An 18,730-nucleotide genomic window follows, 5' to 3' on the forward strand; every position below is an offset into this window, starting at 1 on the left:
TTTTGTTGATTTCATAGCGATAGCGCTCGGTTGACCGAGCGAATGACATGTACACAGTATGATTCCATGCAAGAGTCAATTATAAAAGATTCAATATCTGGTCTCCCTATAACCGGTAAAAAACTGTTTAGAAAACTTGCTTCTTGCAGGTATCGAAGTAGGTCAGGGGCTGCCACGTGACGCGTGGCGCATCAATCGGGCCAGCTGGAATCCCATCCCCCTCCAACTGCCCTGCCAACAGTTCTGAGGGATATCGAATTCAGCTCCTTTGCAGCCGTCGGCTTCCAATTGCTTGCGCTTCCTACTGCCTACTCTCAGCCGAAATCATCATCTCTCCTACGTGTCTTGACTGACAGCCACCACACCCCTCGCCATGGATTTCTCCAATCTCAAAGATCAGGTCAGCAATATGACCTTGTATGACCTCAAGGCCGGTGTCCGCAAAGTCCAAAATGGTATGATTATATTCCGCTTGGTCCGAATGCGATCTGGCAGGACGAACCAGCTTGCATGTCTTATTATATGTGGTAACTGACTTGACCGCTCCGTCATAGCCGTTATGAACTATACCGAGATGGAATCCAAGGTCCGTACACGACAGCTCACCTCCGCGCAAGACAACCCGGCCAGCCTTTAAAGCTCCGAGAGCGTGGACTTAGTATTTCTGTGCGACGCAATGCTTACACGGATTAGGTTCGGGAAGCTACAAACAATGAACCTTGGGGTGCCTCGACTACGTTGATGCAGGAGATTGCCAATGGAACGCATAGCTAGTCAGTTTCTGCCTGACCTCGTCTGTGCCAATGCGCATGTGCTAAATATCGTGATTACAGCCAATTGCTCAATGAGATCATGCCCCTGATCTACAAACGGTTCACCGACAAGGCCGCGGAGGAATGGCGACAGATTTACAAGGTATGGAAGAACCGGCTCGTTATGAATAAATGTTTCCAGACTAATGGTGCCTTCTTTTGCGATATATAGTCTCTCCAACTGCTGGAATTCTTGATCAAGAACGGTTCCGAACGAGTTGTCGACGATGCACGATCCCACATGTCCTTGATCCGCATGTTGCGGCAATTTCACTTTATTGATGCGAACGGAAAGGATCAGGGTATCAATGTGCGCAACCGGTCCTCCGAGCTGGTGAAATTGCTAGGCGACGTGGATCAGATTCGCACCGAGCGCAAGAAGGCCAAGAACAACCGCAACAAGTTCAGCGGGTTCGAAGGTGGCATAGGTGCCGGAATGAACAGCTCCAGCTCCGGCCGGTATGGAGGCTTTGGCAGTGACAGCATGGGGTACGGTGGATACAGCGGAGGAGTCTACGGTGACGGTGGCGGCTTTGGCGGTGCATCTGGGGGCGGCGATTTCCAGGACACGGGACGACGCACGAACCGATTCGAGGAGTACGACGAATATGACGAGGGTGATGCAGCTCCCGCGCGCTCGCGCGAACCTGCCACTCGCGCGAAACCCCCCGCGGCCAAGCCAGAGCCAGCTCCTGCTCCGGTAGCGGACCTCTTCGACTTTGGTGACGACGAGCCTGTCACCACAACCTCCACTGCTGCCGGCAAACAGCCCGCAGGCAGTGGCATCAACATGCTAGACAACACAGCCGACGACGACGAATTCGATGACTTCCAGTCCGCAACCCCCGCCCCTCAACCCCAAACGGCGTCATCCAACTTCGCCATCGCACCTCCGGCCTCCACCGCCAGTACCACTTCCAACACACAATTCGTTGCACCAAAGCCAATCTCGGCCTCGCAAGGTGCCGACATCAACGGCCTGGTCGGCTTTACATCGGCCACCCCAACTCCCTCCAACAGCGGCTTCACCTCTCCCACATCCCAGCAGCCTAAGCCCTCAGGTTACCAAGCTGCCATGCCCAACTACTTCACCTCAATCTCCAACAACAATCAGCAGCAGCAGCATGGCTCATTCTCCCACGCCTCCACTCCCTCCCTGTCCTCCGCGACCTCCCCCACGGCTACAGCCAACAAGCCCGCCACCCAAGCAGCTAAGAAGCCCTCCGGCGACGCCTTCGGCTCGCTCTGGTCCACTGCCAGCGCCAGCGCTGGTATCCAAAAGTCCAACACCGGCACAAACAAGGGCCCCAACCTGGCCAGCATGGCCAAGGAGAAGGCCAGCGCCGGTATCTGGGGTGCCCCGGCTCCATCCAGCTCTGTTTCTACGCCGAGCCAAAGACAGCCCCAGCAAAAGCAGCAGTCCAGCTCTGCCTTTGATGATCTACTCGGCTAATCTTTTGAGCGTCGTATCTTGCCTCTTGATTTCTTTCTTTTGCACTGAGTACATTCCATGCTCATTTCTTCGATTTGCGATCTGGACCAAGATTTTTTAGCATTCATAATTCCAGACCTTATTTGCCTCTTGTTCTTCTCTCACTGTTGTTTTGGTATACTCCTTTCTCCATTCTCAGTTTCTATCTCCATTGTCTTTTTCCCGGCTTTTATAGGACTCTGTTGTTTGGCAGAGAGCCAGTTGTTAAAAGATCTTCTTTTCGCCCTCTCAACCCGCACCCCAAAAGGTAAAAAGCTGTCGTCCCATACCCTTTTCTAGGCGCTTCTCTCAGGAGTTTGAATAAAAAGCCCATTCCGCATATTTGGTTTTATGGTTATCAAAAAGAACCAGTCCGTGAATGAGATCTCTATGTATGAATTGAGTTAGATCCTATAAGAATGAGCATCCATGTATTAACAAGTCTTCCGGAGCCGTGGTTCTTCGGCCTCGGCCTCTAGAAACAGTATAGCTATGCTACAAAGTTGACTATCTATCTCCATGTAGCTATGTACTAAGAGGAAACACACTGACCACTATCTTATCTCACCAACAAACACATGCCCCTCTCAATCTACCTGACGACAATAAACCTAAGGTAATAAAGGAATAGTATGGACTTATATAGGCATTACGCTGATGCTCATTGATGCTGGTATAACGCCTGCGCTGAAGGAAGCTAGATACAGGTAGAGAGGTAGAGAGACGCGGGGGGATAATAGGACGACGGGAGACAGAACAGTAAGTAAGAGTAGGAATAAGAGTAAAGGTAAGGTAAGGTAATCGGGATGCAAAATACTGGGAGCAGTATCAAGAGGAAACCAATATCCTCTTTACTTACTCTCCCGATGTTTCCCGGATATGGATTAAAAGAACATGAATTGCAATCGTGAAGACAGGGATATACGTTAAGAAGCAGGATATTGGGAATATCTCTTTCCATTGCATGGTGGTGAGATGGGACGGGGGAGGTTGGTGGAGGATAGGTTGAAAGCTGGGTTGGGGGAGTTTGCGATGAAACGGGCAAGCCGTTGATAGAAACGAAGGTCAGTCTTGGGTATGTAGATTTCATAAAGATCATCAGAGATGATAATCTGATAATCTTGTTTTGATTTGGTTTGGTTTGGGCTGTGGCAGGTGATCCACCAAAGCAAAGTGCTGGATGTCTGTTGAAACGGCTCACAGAGCCACGAGCGAGTTTCATGCTCGAAAACGCTCCCCATGGGAGCGGCGAGCGCCAAGCTTCGGCTCATGGGGTTGATGCAACTTGAATCATCTCTTTGTGAGCCGTGCGCGGCCGCCAAGGGTTTGGATCGAAGCCAATCGTGGCTGATAATCGATTGCTTCAGGTCTTGGTCGACGTGCTGGTGCGGTTGCCGGCGCTCGAAATTGTTTCAGCCGAGGTGGTCTCTGCGCTTGGTCCTTGTGTTGAAGTTGCAGGAGTGCTGCCATTTGTGCCCTGGCTTTCAGACCGAGTAGTATTTCCGTCCAATGAAGGCCGCTCGGTCTGAGTTGGGGTAGAAAGTTGGTCAGACTCGTTGGTGTCTGCGCTCGATCCGGTGACCTCGATACCCTCTCCATTCAGTGATGTCAGACCTCCTTCGATGTCTCGCAAAAGCCGCACAAATTCTTCAGGGACGAGTCCATTCTCGCCTGTTTTGGGGTCTTCTGCAACCAGCCAGCCTTGGCCGTGCCGGTATGAAACGTAAATCACCTGGCCCTCAGTAAGAGGAAGCTCGTTCTCATGCTCCCGGGTAAAGTCGAAGAGTGCCACGGCTTTTCCATGCATCTCTTCATCTGGGCAGCCGACGGCAAACTGGTAGTCGTTGGAGTACCGGTCTCCACCTGATATTTCATCTTCGGACTCAAAGCCGGGGTCGTGTTCATAAATCTGCTGGCCGCCTGGAGCACTGTATCCTATCATTGAATACCGGCCCTCATTTGGCGGATACGTTATGTACTCCCCGCCTGGCCCATCATCTGAGTCGTCCCCGTCATTCACATAGTAGGTCTCACTACCGTCAGCGTTAATTCCGACGAGTGTTCCCCGATCATTATTCCCAGCCGACTGACCGGTTCCTGACATTACTCGCTCGTCAACGAGACCATTAATGTCGGTAGACCTCTTGCGATGGCGTGAAGTGACTACTGGACTATGCAAGTCTTCATCTTCGCTATATGGGGGACCATCTCCAAAGGACATCGCTGGCAACTGCTGGTGGCCATGGTGGGTAGGTTCGTTGCCCCATTGAGCAGTTGACCAAGGTCCCCGCGACGTATCCCATGAAGTCGGTGGGTCAGACAAGCGTCGGTATTCACTTGCTGGTGTAGAGACCCCGGAGGCGCGAGGGGGAGGAGGCCCGTAGTGGAGAGGGTGGATAGACGGGTAGGCAAAGTCCCGCACAAGGGCATATGGAAGACTAGTATGGAAGATGGGGAAGACGTGGGAGCCTGGGCGCGAGCGATTTTGTGAGGCGAACGAGACGTTGGAGTAGGTGGAGAGCCGATCCTTCGCATTCGTCGGTAATCGTTTCACAGTCCCATCAGTGAGGATGGGCGCTAAGCCCGACAGATTCTCCGCAGACAGAGTATTCTCCGTGGATGTCGAGGAGGACATCATGGTTGACATGGGGAGAGGCCACAAGTGGATTGAGGATGAGGAATATCTGTGCGGGTTCTCAGAGGAAATGTGGGGGTGTTCATCGATCGCGTGGGTGCCGCTCTAGTTTCGCATTGCGATTGATGCAGCTCCGTCGGTCTGATGTGCAGTCGCAGAAAGCCGGGACTCTTCTGTTGTTCTCCAACTCCAAAGAGAGTATCTTGAGATCGGAGATAGCAGGTATTGAGTTCGGGCGCAATGCAGAAAGTGCCAAGTGGTAGTCGAAAAGCCTTAAAGATCGGTTTCTAAATGGCCTTGTGTGTCGAGCTCCTTGAAACAAAGTGTCCCAGGGCCTCCAAGTTATCGGACCCGGTGGGTGGATGGATAATCGGCAAACGACACGAGGGGAGGGGGTCGAATGTGGCCCGAGTGGATATGCCGAACCGTAACAGTCCCACGATGAGATGTCAGCGTTGTAGTAGACGAGTATGTGAGTATGCGAGGGTTGCCAAGTGGAATGTCCAGGTTGAGATTGGCGAAATCGGAACCGTTGTTCCAGACGTTGTCCCGCGATCTCGAGGGCAGGGAATTGCTAAATATAGCAAAACTACAGAAAGGGCCAATGTCAGATACAAATGTAACGGAGGCACGGCGCTTATGCGGGAAACACTGTGCAAACACCACAGTGACAAGGATTAAGTCCCAACGGCCACATGGGAATGCCCAGGGAGGAATAGGCTCAAGAGTCGGAGATTGTCATACCTGTCTAGTCTCAACTGGAGTAGTGATCAGCGCGTAGTTGATTCTGGATCGGGGGAGTATTCCGTGGTGAAGTAGAGAAATAGCCGAGACCGATGCCAACAGCAGAATCAGCCGATATGCAAGGCCGATGCTCGAGAGTCACTGTGAATTGGGGAATTGAAGCTTGAACCCTCACAGCTGCTTAGATAAGCATTTAGCGTGTTTCAGGTCTGGTTGGAGCTAGTCCCGATCGGGTCCTTGTTCTACATTTACATGAGGCTTCTGATACACAAGGAAATGCTCTATAGGCTATGGCTATAGTAGGTCTACGCAAAGCAATGTGACTTGGGGTATCATTGGTCTCTGAAACACAAGGCAATTCTCTATAGACTACAACCATGACTACATATCTACACAAAAGGAATTGTACTTGAAGGATATCACTTGATTGATAATACACAAAGAGATTTCCTACATACTACAGTTAGAACAAATTTACACAAAGCAACGATAGTGTAAAAATGGGTATCATATTGTTTCTGAAATCTTTAAATAGAACCGACCTCCAGGGCTAGTTCTTTCAAGTTCCGCTTGCTGCCACCTAGAACAGTGGTCAGCATCCACGAACAGTGATCAATATCCAGTAGGCGATCCAATAATAGTCTGGGTGGTTTTAACAGTTATCCACTCGGTCACAGTCTCCCTGGCTGCTGTGGGCATGCTGGTCACACTCGAAGATTGCTGGGAGGACACCGTTTTGCCAAGCGCATCAAACTGGGAAGGTATGGCAGCATTGTTGAGATCTTGGTTAGATTCATACTCAGGGCTGACGCCCAGCTTGTTGTTGGCAGCCTGCACAATATCCACATCTATGCAGGTGGTGTAGATCTCCTGTTTTCCTTTCGGATAGGTAGGGTCGACACCTGCCTTAGTGGGCCAGTCCCACACCCAGTAGAGAGTGTAGGGCTTGCCGGTGGGTGCATTGGTTGGCAGTCGAAGATCCTGCTGGCACCAGAGGTCGGCTCCCATTAGTTGGTTGGCGTTGTGGGCATATTCTTTCTGGCGAGTCTGGGAAATGCTTTGGTCGTTGACTTGGTAGCAGCGGCCGTCATCGAAGTTCTGTTTGGACAGAAGCACACCACGTTTGTCACCTCCCTTGCCATCTTGTGTCCATTTCCCGTGAATGTCCAGGAGTTTCTCGTCGGTTTTGGGCTGGGTGGTGCCATAGACATAGACAAAACCGCGGTTTGGGGGCTTTCCAGGCTGGTTCTGGGGGAGTGTCACATGGCCGTTTTCTTGGTAGCGGAGGGCAATGGCAGCACCAGGATTGGCCTGGAGTCGGGGACTACCTTCGGTCTGAGCCTGATCTTGCTGTGTCTCTCTGCAAATGTTGTCAACCGGCAGGACCGATGTGACGTCCTGTCGAGAGTTGGGAGGAATCAGGTAGGTCATTGTATCGACGAAGCCCGGTGTACGGAGAACATTGCCTCGAGCATATCCGGGAGTACCGATGAAGGTTCCATTTGGTGCAATGACTGTGAGTTGTTCCACCCAAGAGTGGGCATTGATTGAGAGGATGTGCAGAGCAAAGAGCACGATCAAGGTAGGAGAAAATGCCATGTTGAAGGGTTGCAAAGCGTTCTTGTCGCAGTAAAAGGTGGTAAAGCTGGAGGAAATGGTGATGAGAGATTTTGGAAGACACCGATCAACAGTGTGGTTTTGATATCAGCTGAATAGAGATTTGTTCAATAGAATTGAACAAGGTATACGCGGGTATAGACGAGGACACCAGGTTGCAACAGGCAGCCGCCTTTATGTAGTAATTGTCTCTCCTTGATGTCTGCACAAGCGGAACAAAACACTTTGTGAAGTGGGTAACAAAGGGTTTCATCCCATTTCAAGGGCCGTTCAAAGCCATGTTGATGTGATTTGGTACTTGGACGTCGAAAATAAAACAAAGGGGGTCTCATTGACTGATTTCTCCTCAATACAACAATATAGATTGGATATCAATGAGAATAAAGAACAATAGTCAAGAATTCAATTTCCACGGGGGACGTTGCAAATATAGGACATATTGTCCAGCACGGGGCATCGTCGCGCCTAATTGGAGCCTCCAAATAATCTGATACAGACAAGAACACAAATAACGTCACACCTCAAACAAGCAGTCTGTTAATAGACTGTCAAATAAGCCAGATGTCATTGGCCGTACCTAAATAAAGTATGACCGGGGGGATGATTGGGTGAGAAGGCCAGACGCTCGAGACCCGACTCTGCTTCAGATGTGTAGGTCGGATATTTTTGTGCTTCAGACATGCCCAGTCCCGCAGCTCCTGGCGCGTAGCTGTCGTTTGGCATTTTGACATCTCGGGACATATTCGATCTTCGCTGCAAGTATGTCGCGAATCTGCAGCTCAATCGACCCAGGAAGCATGGCTATTGGCTGGCAAGGAGCCCCTCGGCGCTTCGCCGTCGGTCTCGAGATCCTGCAAACAAATTAAAGCGCTTTCAGAGAATCAAAGAAGACTGAAGACTCTTCTGACTCTTGGCTTGAGGACTCTTCCTTTCTATGTGGAGATTATACAGGAAGTGGTCCATGCTCCCCACCGAATCGACGTCGGGCTTGAATCTTCACTTTGTTTTAGACTCAGTGTAGGGATCACAGCGGCTAGGAAGTTCTTATCAGTCACACCTGTGTACTCACGACCCTAAGATATGTGCCACTATGGCTACGCCGGGGATCGGAATCCATATACGGAGCAGATTGCCCGAGTTAGGGCACTCCAACACTGATCGATCTTATCTTTCTTCAATTCTCGCTCGCCAAGCTCGGTTACCGAGCTCAATACTGGACAGATGGAGTCTGCACTGGGGCAGCGGGTGCTGATTCGACTCAAAAGTTATCTGATTTTTATCTGATTTCTCCGGTTACTCCACCGGGTGGATTCCATCTCGTTGGCATGAGACAAATTGGTGGGCTCTTTCGTGAGGCCTCGCGGACTGAGACCGACTTTTCTTCTCACTTTCCCTTTTAGACCATGGTGGACGGAGTAGCCCGCGAGGAGGGCTAAGTACTGTAGCCTTGGACGTGAGTGGAGATGCTGATCGCCTACAAAGTTTGCGTGACGTTTTGCTACAGTATGGACACGGACACCTACACCTACGCCTCTTGGGTGACTCAGCGGATCAGTGCGACTCAAAAGGCTACTGGCAGGATCAACCCCCGTGCTTCCAGCTAATTTAAGTTATGTATTGCCTGCACGATGATTGAATAGTTCAGTAATGCACATCTCCCCCTATGAGCGTTCACAATCTACTTTTTGTGTGTCCAATCATTGACCCCCATACTTAGCTACAGATACAGGATTCCTTTGATGGAATACCCAAGTGACTCGATCGGGTAACATTGAACGTCATATTGTTCTTGGAGGTATTTCTTTTCTTCTCTTAATAGTTCTCTAAATCCCGCTCGATTCTCTCGTATATTCTTTGCTAAATATCTAGTGCAGTGTTCTAGCAAATTACTCGCCTCCACTGTGGCTTGGCGAACCGTCGGCAATACTTAATTCCAGGTCGCGGCTTCGGAGCGCTGACTATTATTTTGCAGCCTTCAGGGGGCTTTCCGCTTTTTCTCCAACTTCCAAGAGGGGCCTTGAATTTCCCAGTCACTATCTTCTTCCGGTATGTCTTTTTGTTACTCAATGGCTTCGTGAGTGGTGCAACTAACCAGGAGAGAAAAAGTCCCCGTGGAAGGAAAAAAATAGTCGTGGAACCGCCTCCCTGAACACCTCGTGTGAACTACGAGGCCCGCCGTTTAGGTCCTCAACTAAACCTACTCTTGACACTGGTTTTGGTGTAAACAAGTCAATCCACGACGGCTTTCCACGCAGGTTCTGGTCCCTGCGGACCGTCTTAAACTACCCTACGCCTTCAACAGACGTCTCACCGCTACCTCCGACTCGTCACCATGGCTACCTCTTTTATTTCCAAACGACTTCGCTCCACCGAGGAGGAACAGGAGGCCGAGCCCGGTTGGCTTCGCCGCCAGATTGTCTCTGGCCTGCAGTCAATCTCTCGCCGTGCCTGTGTGCACCCCATCCACACCATTGTGGTGATTGCCCTCCTTGCCAGCACAACCTACGTTGGTCTCCTGGAAGGCAGCTTGCTGGATACCGTCCGAGACCCGCGTAGCGTCGCTGGTCAGGTTGACACGGATGCTCTCCTCCAGGGAAGCCGCAATCTGCGGCTGGGCGAGTCTACTTCGTGGAAGTGGCAGGCGGAGGATGTCTGGACCGACTCTGAGGTAAGCGGCCACCGCCATTTATTCCATTTTGGATCAATTACTGATAAAATGGTAAAGGTTGAGAAGCCGGCGGCTCAGCACCTGGCACTGGCCACCTTGATTTTCCCGGATTCTACTTCCGCTGTTTTGACTGCTCCCGCCTCCGATGATGTGCCAATCCCTGCCAACATCTCCGCCACTTCGGTCCCGTATACCCCCAACCTCTTCTCGCAATTCACCCACGACTCTGCCCTGGCTTACACCGTGCCTTTCGATCAAGTGTCGGAGCTTTTGAAGGCGGTGCAGGAGATCCCCAGCCCGTCTGCGGATGAGGAAGAAGAGGAGTCTAAGAAATGGATCATGAGAGCTGCTCGTGGCCCCGCATACGGATCCCGCAGAGCTGTGAAGCTTTGGTTCGCAGACGCGTGGGGTTCATTTGTGGATCTGATCAAGCACGCCGAGACCATTGACATTGTTATCATGGCTCTCGGCTACATCTCGATGCACCTGAGCTTCGTCTCCCTCTTCTTCTCGATGCGCCGGTTGGGCTCCAACTTTTGGCTTGCGGCTACCGTGCTCTTGTCTGGCTCCTTCGCATTCCTCTTTGGTCTGCTGGTGACCACCAAGCTCGGTGTGCCCATTAACCTCCTGCTGCTCTCCGAAGGCTTACCCTTCTTGGTTGTTACCATTGGATTTGAGAAGCCAATCATATTTACCCGGGCCGTTTTGAACGCATCTGTGGATAATCGCCGACCTCGTCCCGGTGCTGCTCCTCGCCCTCTGGCTTCGAGCACTCCGCGGTCCATTCAGGAGTCTATCGCAGCTGCAATCAAGGACCAAGGTTTCGAGATTGTTCAGCACTACTGCATTGAGATTGGCTTGTTGGCTCTGGGTGCCGCATCTGGTGTTCAGGGCGGTCTCCAGCAGTTCTGCTTCCTCGCGGCCTTGATCTTATTCTTTGACTGCGTGCTTCTCTTCACCTTCTACACCACCATCCTCTGCATTAAGCTCGAGATTACTCGTATCAAGCGTCACGTGGCTCTGCGCAAGGCTTTGGAGGAGGACGGCATCACCCACAGTGTCGCTGAAAACGTTGCCTCCAGCAATGACTGGCCTCGCGCAGGATCTGGTAGCACCGAGGCTGATGCCAGTATCTTTGGACGTAAGATCAAGTCTAGCAGCGTGCGCCGGTTCAAGATCCTCATGGTTGGCGGTCTGATCTTGGTCAACGTTGTGAACATGTCTGCCATTCCGTTCCGTAACACCGGTAACGGTGGTCTCCTGTCCCGCTTCTCCAGTGTCTTGGCCCCTACGCCCATTGATCCTTTCAAGGTGGCAGAGAACGGCCTGGATAGTGTGTATGTTGCGGCCAAGAGCCAGAAGCAGGAAACCATTGTCACCATTCTCTCGCCCATCAAGTACAAGTTGGAATACCCCTCGGTCCACTACGCAGCTCCCACGGAGTCTAGCTCGTTTGACATTGAATACACCGATCAGCTTTTGGACGCTGTGGGTGGAAAGGTTCTTGAGAGTCTCCTCAAGAGCGTCGAGGACCCTTTCATTAGCAAGTGGATTATCGCTGCTTTGACCCTGAGCATCATTCTCAATGGCTATCTCTTCAATGCTGCTCGTTGGAGCATCAAGGAACCCGAAGCCGCCCCCACTCCTGTGGAGGTCGTGGCTGCACCCAAGGTCTACCCCAAGTTTGAGCCCAACGAGGAAAAGTCTACCCGCACCCCCGAGGAATGCGAGGCTCTTCTAAAGGAGAAGCGTGCCCCGATTCTTACCGATGAGGAACTGATTGATCTTTCTCTCCGTGGAAAGCTCCCCGGCTACGCCCTGGAGAAGACCATGGAGGATGAGAATCTGATGAGCCGTGTTGATGCCTTTACTCGTGCGGTCAAGATCCGCCGTGCTGTTGTCTCCCGTACGCCTGCCACCGCTGCTATCACTGCTACTTTGGAGGAGTCCAAGCTCCCGTACAAGAATTACAACTATGGTCTCGTCCACGGTGCTTGCTGTGAAAACGTTATTGGTTACCTGCCCCTTCCTCTCGGTGTTGCTGGTCCTATCAATATTGATGGTCAAAGCTACTTCATCCCCATGGCTACTACCGAGGGTGTGCTTGTGGCTTCCACCAGTCGTGGCTCCAAGGCCATCAACGCTGGTGGCGGTGCCGTGACTGTCCTGACAGGTGACGGTATGACTCGTGGTCCTTGTGTTACTTTCCCTACGCTTGCTCGGGCTGCCGCTGCCAAGGTCTGGATCGATTCTGAGGAAGGCCACAGCATTATCACCGCTGCTTTCAACTCGACTAGTCGCTTCGCCCGTCTCCAGACCCTGAAGACTGCCCTTGCTGGTACCTACCTCTACATCCGCTTCAAGACCACCACTGGTGATGCCATGGGTATGAATATGATCTCCAAGGGTTGTGAGAAGGCCCTGGATGTCATGTCCAAGGAGTGTGGCTTTGATGACATGGCTATCATCTCGCTTTCTGGTAACTTCTGTACTGATAAGAAGTCCGCTGCCATCAACTGGACTGATGGTCGTGGTAAGTCTGTGGTGGCTGAGGCTATCATCCCTGGTGACATTGTCAAGAGCGTCCTCAAGAGTGATGTCAACGCGCTCGTTGAGCTGAACGTCAGCAAGAACTTGATCGGAAGTGCTATGGCTGGAAGTTTGGGTGGTTTCAACGCCCACGCCTCTAACATTGTCTCTGCCATCTTCCTGGCCACTGGTCAGGATCCCGCCCAGAACGTTGAGAGCAGCAGCTGTATCACCACCATGAAGAAGTAAGTGGCTCTCTCTCCACATCTATGCCAGTGATACTAATGACATTACAGCAACAACGGCAACCTCCAGATCGCTGTGTCGATGCCTTCCATCGAGGTCGGCACCATTGGTGGTGGGACCATCCTTGAAGGCCAAGGAGCCATGTTGGACCTTCTGGGTGTCCGCGGTGCTCACCCAACCACCCCCGGTGAGAATGCCCGCCAGCTGTCTCGCATCATTGCCGCCTCCGTGCTGGCCGGTGAGCTCAGTCTGTGCGCTGCCCTTGCTGCCGGTCATCTCGTCAAGGCACACATGGCCCACAACCGCAGCGCCGCACCCACACGGTCCTCAACTCCCGTATCTGCAGCCGTCGGTGCCGCCCGTGGCCTTTCCATGACCTCCAAGTAAACGAAGACAACATGACTTGTTCCTCCTAGCCCGCAATTGCGGGCTTTTGTACATGTGTGGCCTATGACCCTCCGCATGCCACCACTCACGATGCAGAACCTCTTACTCTCTGACACACTCTCTTCATGGCGGTGCCTCTGGCTCGCCCTGTCTTTCTGCATTATGACCCCAGACTCTGGTCAGGATTTATCCATCAACGCTGCCTGTCCACACGGAGCCAGCTGATGGGCTTTCTGTCCTTATAACGGATCAATGATCCTGATGAGGCGTACTGAAGGGACAACCTTGGGAGTCCCATAATCTCACGCTTCAAAGCGGTAGTGACGCAGTCCTACATTTGTGTACTTAATGTTCCCTTTTCATGATAGACATTTCGGGTCGGAATGGAATTCAATTTTTTTTTAATCAAAAGTCAATCAAAGTAACCGCCAGGTCCCGACCGGCATAAATAATACGGTATGGTACTGCACAGATACCTAAGTGGTACCTACGTGGTACCGGGCGACGCTAATCTGGGGGCCGAAGGGCCTAGAATGTCAACTCCCCTTTTTCCTTTCGCTTAGATGTTTGGCATACAACAGGGGAATGGAACAAGAGAATAATAGAACAGACCAACAGAAGAGAATGTACTGAACTTCCACTAAGATATACTCCAACATAACTTATCTGATCTTGCATCCCTACAGTTGCACATGTACATGTTCAGCCCCTGTGTGGCTGTTCCCCTTGGCAGGGGAGTCTATCAATACGAGTACGAGTATGGTAACTTATAGAAAATATTTCGAGATTAGGCCATGAGTGGGATAGTGAGAGGAATGTTCACAGAATAAATAAAGATCAACCAAACCACATCCCCTGCATACCCGGTGATACAAGTTAATACTTGCACACTGTAAGGAGCGGGTCTTGAAAGTCCGGAGTTGACGGTCGAAATCACACTTTCTATTTCTCCTCTCCTTCACATTTGGAGGAGATCCATTTGCTCTTCTCTTCCTCATCTTACGCCCCATCTCACCCGGCTCCGTTGTCTCAGATCCTTGACATCGTGTGGAGAACACAAAAACACGGGGACACACTGCCGAATGCCTTGATCCGCCCCCTTGGATAAGGCCAACATTCTGAGAAGAGCCGGACTCTCACCATTTCGACCTGACATGAATGGGGGCTCGGGAGCCATGTCGCCAGTCTCCGTCGATGGAAGCGACTGGTCTGGACTGAACCAGTATGGAAAATCGGAATCCCCATTCTCACCAACATTCCCATCATCTCGCGCCAACCTAGCCACACCCCCGACCTCCGGCGTCCCCAGCGCACCCTTGAGCCCAAACGGCGGCGGCGGTCCTCCCTCACTATCCCCATCGAACCTAAGCAGCAACCCGTCCCCTCCCAGCTCCGTCGCCGCAAGATCAAGCATCGGCACAATAGGAGGAGATGCCGGCCCACGAGATGGCAGACGATACCGCCAGATGGAAGAGATCCTGGGCCAACACTATGTAGTCCTCCGACGATTTCTGAACGGCACAGCTCGCGAAGAAAACGGCAAGTCAAACAAAGCCCGCGACAAACTGCTACGCCTATCCCCGACCCAGTTCCACGAACTGTCAACAGATGTATACGACGAATTGATTCGGCGGCAGCAGGCCATGCCGCCTCCAGGCCGACCACCCCGTCCAGACGTACCCCCCTACCTCCCATCCCGCGCCGACTTCCACGAAAAGCGCAACCACGCCCGCCAAAAGCTGGCTGCGCTGCACCACCAGCGCTTCCGGGACCTCGCGACCGATGTCTTCTGTGAGCTAGAGCGCCGCTTCCCTCACTTTACCAGCCGGGAGTTTCGAGCACGCCCGCCCCCGAATATGCCCCCGGGCTCGAGGGGCTCGCAGCAGTCGAGGGGGCCTCCCTCGCGCATGGGTCGGGGTTATCCTTCTGGTGGGCCGCCGGGTAGTCCGTTCCCGCCGCGTGGTGGTTCTCTTGGGGGATCACCGGCTGGAATGAATGGGGATGGGCCGTTCCCTCGGGCTTTCCAGAGCAATACGATGGTTCCGAATAAGAGCACGATGGTTGAGGATAGTGATGATATGGGAGGCGAGGATGAGGATGATGCTCGTAGTGATGCTTTTGCGTTGGATGCTGTGTTGAGTCGTCGGGGGACTACGACGACTTTGGGTGATAGTGAGCGGAAGTTGTTGCTGGAGAGTCAGTCGCAGGTTTCGGCTTTGCAGGATAAGATTGAGAAGTTGGAAGAATTGGTTCGCTCCAAGGACGAGGAGTTGGCTCATTCGTCACAAGATGCGGATTCCTCTGGGGTATGTTTTGTTTGGGAAGAATGGAAAGTGATATTTGCTGACGATTTCCACAGATCAGCCATAATGAGCGACAGGAGTGGGATGACTTGCGACAGGAGCTTGAGAATAAGGTATCAAAAGCGGAGGACCTTAACAGCTCGCTCCAGCTTGAGCTTGAGAGAGTTCGGACAGAGCATGACACGATGGAACGTGACCTTCGCAGCCAGCTCGAAGAGTCTTCTCGGGGAGTCGAGGATGCTGGTTTGCAGTCGCGGTACGCTGATCTGGAAAACCAGCACCGGAGTCTGCAAGCAGCGCTGCAGCAGCAGCAGCAAGTAACCGACGAGGTCAAGCGGGAGGCGTCAGCTTTCCTCGTGGAAATGAAGACCCTCACAGCCGAGAGCCACGCAAACTGGGAACGCGAAGAACACTTGTCCAACGAAGTCCACCGACTGGAGGCAGACGCCAACGAATGGAAGCACCGCTACGCCAAGGTCAAGGCCCAGCTACGGCACCTCCGCACCTCATCCGGTGGCTTCGCCGACTCTAGACCCGACGCAAGGGTTTTCACCAAAGAGCACGAACTCGTCCAAGTGGACGGTCTGGTCAAAGATATCCACGTCACCAAATTCCAGATGTCAATCGACGAACTTCTCCGCGTTGCGCGATTCGAGGACTCACGAGTGGTACTCCAACAAATCAAGATGGTGGTCGTGGCCGTCCGCCATGTCCTCCAAGACGTGGACCACTCCCCAATCCCGGTGGATGGTACAGCTGCGCAGCGCACCAAGGCCAAGAGCCAGGTATCAAACACGGCAAACAACATGATCATCGCCACGCGCAACTTCGCCAGCTCTGGTGGTCTGTCTCCAGTGTCGCTCCTCGATGCTGCAGCTTCGCATCTTTGCACTGCTATCATCGAGTTGATCCGCATCGTGAAGATTCAGGCTTCGCCTGCGGATGAACTAGAGGATGAGGATGATGAGGAGGCGGATGTTTCTCAGACCCAATTCCCTGATTACTTTGATACCTCTGCTAGCCAGAAGCGGTTGAGCAATGACTCTGTCTACAGCGCTATGAGCCGTCCTGACGATTCTCAATTCCCTGCTATGCAGAATGGTTACACTAACGGTGTCAACCATGACGGTTGGGGTGTGCCGCAGGGTGACCACGAAGTGTTGGAACTGAAGGTAAGTCTTCTAATGCATGCTCGAATATATTGATGCTGACTGTTAATCCAGCTTCACGTCGAGAACCAAACCGACGGCATGGTCCAATCCATCCAGGCACTGGTAGCCAGCATCCGCGCCGGAGAACAACTACACACAGTCCAGACGCACGTCAACGACATCTCAGGCGTCGTCGCAAACGTCGTCAACTACACAGAGCGTCTGATGCATGAACGAAGTGGCGACGTTGCTCTACGGCAGACCTCTGAACCGGTTATCCACGCTTTGGAACAATGCCGCAACAGACTGGTAGCCACTGCAGAAGAGGGCCAAGACGCTACAACACCTGAGGAACTGCGCGAAGTCACGAATAAGCTGCCGCCCATTGCATTCGAGATCGCTCGTGAGACGAAAGATCTCGTTCAGCGTCTCGAGTCCATGGCGTCTGCCGATGATGAGGATGATTTCCGGTGATCATTGCTATTTTCTATTATAATATTGACTAGGGGCTATCATTACGCACAACTACACAGCTACGCTTCCATCTCCAAGTGCTTGTATCAGACGTCATACATCATACCCCATGTCCCCCAACCCCGTTTCCTTTCCCTTTCCTCTGTCAAATCTCAATATCTACATCTATATTCCATCCTCTTTGCCCCTTGCTTTTCAGCGAACATTATCTATGGCAACGAGTGGACAATGTCGAAACGATGTTCCGACGCGTGTGGCATTCATGGTCTCTTTTCCTTTTACGTTTTCTATCTGTTTGTTTTATTCCTCTATCTATCTACCTCCCCCTTTTCACTTCTTCTTACTATTCTATGTACTTTATTTTCAAACCTCACCCGTTCTCACTTTCCTTGTGTGCTGTTGGTGTATTTCTCACGACCTCGGCGTCGGCTTGTTACCTTTTCTTGCATTCTGCACTTGTGCAGTTGAAATGAATAACTACCTGCTCTTTTACTTGTTTCTACTCGACTCTACTTTACCGATACGATAGTGTCTACATGCCTCTACTTTACTGGAACTCGAATCTTTCCCTGCCAAAGATTCTTGATTGAGAGAGCCACCCTTCCTGGTACAAATATCATCAAAACAAAAACATTAACTGGCGGTGGGATCTTATTGAATGGCCCGGAGGCCCGCAGCATTCCAACTTCTGCTCTGTAATGCACCATGTCAGTAGGTGTTTCTCAAAGTGAGGGCAATTCAAATTGGAGAGGGCTCAAACAGGCATGATGCTTCATTGTAACTAGGTATATATCGATGTTATGTAAATAGCAGTATAAATAGCTTCAGCTAGATTTTACTTCGAAGTCAGAATAATCTCACTCAGAATAATCTCACTCTCAACTTACAGGACTTCTTACGCTACTTGGCCAGCTCCGCCTTCGAATTTTCGGAGGCGCATCTTCTGGCGGCTACGCTTATAGTTAGCTCCTCATTCACTTCCCCGTCTGTCCATGTATGTTTTCTCGACCTCGGGATGCCAGATGACATCTGAAAGGCCCTAATACCTAGGTATTCTCAACAAGTAAAGAAGCAAAATTTAGGCCTGCTCAATATATCATTGTGTCCATTTTGATTCCCAGCAAGTGATTTTGCATACCAATGTAGGTATATTGTCTTCTAGCAGCAAGTAGACAAGCAAACCAGGACTTTCTCAATACAAAATCGCAGCCATTTTATCCTTAGCAAGTATTTTCCCAAGGAGCTTTCCAAAGAAGGGCTTTGCTTTCTCCGTATATGTCTTCTCGTAATATGACACCTCAATCAAATCAAATGGATTTTCGGAGCTATCATGTTCAACCCCCCATATTGCAAGTCGAATCATCCACGATGAGTAAGGGTTGTCAATTTGAACATCGAAACGTTCGTTGGTGTCTTTCTTTTCTTGCTCTGTAAGCTCAAAGCCTCGAGCCTTCCGACAACATCCACATTCAAGAGTACAATGCCCAACCCCAAGCTTACTTGGTGAACTGATTTGGCGGTCTGTGCAACACCCACAGCCCCGAGCACAACAGCCTTGCCTGCCAGCACAATCTTTGACAAGGCCTCGATGCATATACCATCTTGGGTGTGATCGCCATAGATCGAATGCTCTTGAATGGCATCCCTGGGAGAAGGTACTGCAATGCTGCCACCATCCTTGCTCGAGGAGCCA

At 51.6% G+C, this 18,730-nt stretch overlaps 5 protein-coding genes across 5 annotated transcripts; 3 read left to right on the plus strand and 2 right to left on the minus strand.

The window, feature by feature from the left end:
* Positions 1–373: 373 nt before the first annotated feature.
* PENARI_c001G10424 (ENTH domain-containing protein) lies at positions 374–2,265 on the plus strand (the record flags this gene model as incomplete). Its single annotated transcript, XM_022626944.1, has 5 exons — positions 374–455; positions 555–586; positions 694–773; positions 834–915; positions 985–2,265. The coding sequence occupies 5 exons, from the start codon at positions 374–376 to the stop codon at positions 2,263–2,265; spliced, it is 1,557 nt and encodes a 518-aa protein (XP_022493472.1).
* A 1,381-nt stretch (positions 2,266–3,646) lies between these two features.
* PENARI_c001G10840 (adaptor protein NBP2) lies at positions 3,647–4,918 on the minus strand (the record flags this gene model as incomplete). Its single annotated transcript, XM_022626979.1, has 1 exon — positions 3,647–4,918. The coding sequence occupies one exon, from the start codon at positions 4,916–4,918 to the stop codon at positions 3,647–3,649; it is 1,272 nt and encodes a 423-aa protein (XP_022493492.1).
* A 1,356-nt stretch (positions 4,919–6,274) lies between these two features.
* PENARI_c001G00915 (uncharacterized protein) lies at positions 6,275–7,261 on the minus strand (the record flags this gene model as incomplete). The annotated part of the gene is made up of 1 exon (XM_022626196.1): positions 6,275–7,261. The coding sequence occupies one exon, from the start codon at positions 7,259–7,261 to the stop codon at positions 6,275–6,277; it is 987 nt and encodes a 328-aa protein (XP_022493542.1).
* Positions 7,262–9,611: 2,350 nt separating this feature from the next.
* Positions 9,612–13,109, plus strand: hmg1 (HMG-CoA reductase; the record flags this gene model as incomplete). Its single annotated transcript, XM_022626613.1, has 3 exons — positions 9,612–9,947; positions 10,005–12,721; positions 12,773–13,109. 3 exons carry the CDS (start codon positions 9,612–9,614, stop codon positions 13,107–13,109), a joined length of 3,390 nt encoding a protein of 1,129 aa, XP_022493893.1.
* A 1,175-nt stretch (positions 13,110–14,284) lies between these two features.
* Positions 14,285–17,037, plus strand: PENARI_c001G12184 (putative cell polarity protein; the record flags this gene model as incomplete). Its single annotated transcript, XM_022627091.1, has 3 exons — positions 14,285–15,415; positions 15,469–16,584; positions 16,636–17,037. The coding sequence occupies 3 exons, from the start codon at positions 14,285–14,287 to the stop codon at positions 17,035–17,037; spliced, it is 2,649 nt and encodes an 882-aa protein (XP_022493274.1).
* Positions 17,038–18,730: the final 1,693 nt, after the last annotated feature.

The sequence above is a fragment of the Penicillium arizonense genome, assembly GCF_001773325.1.
Source record: "Penicillium arizonense strain CBS 141311 chromosome Unknown PENARI_contig001, whole genome shotgun sequence".
Taxonomy (NCBI): domain Eukaryota; kingdom Fungi; phylum Ascomycota; class Eurotiomycetes; order Eurotiales; family Aspergillaceae; genus Penicillium; species Penicillium arizonense.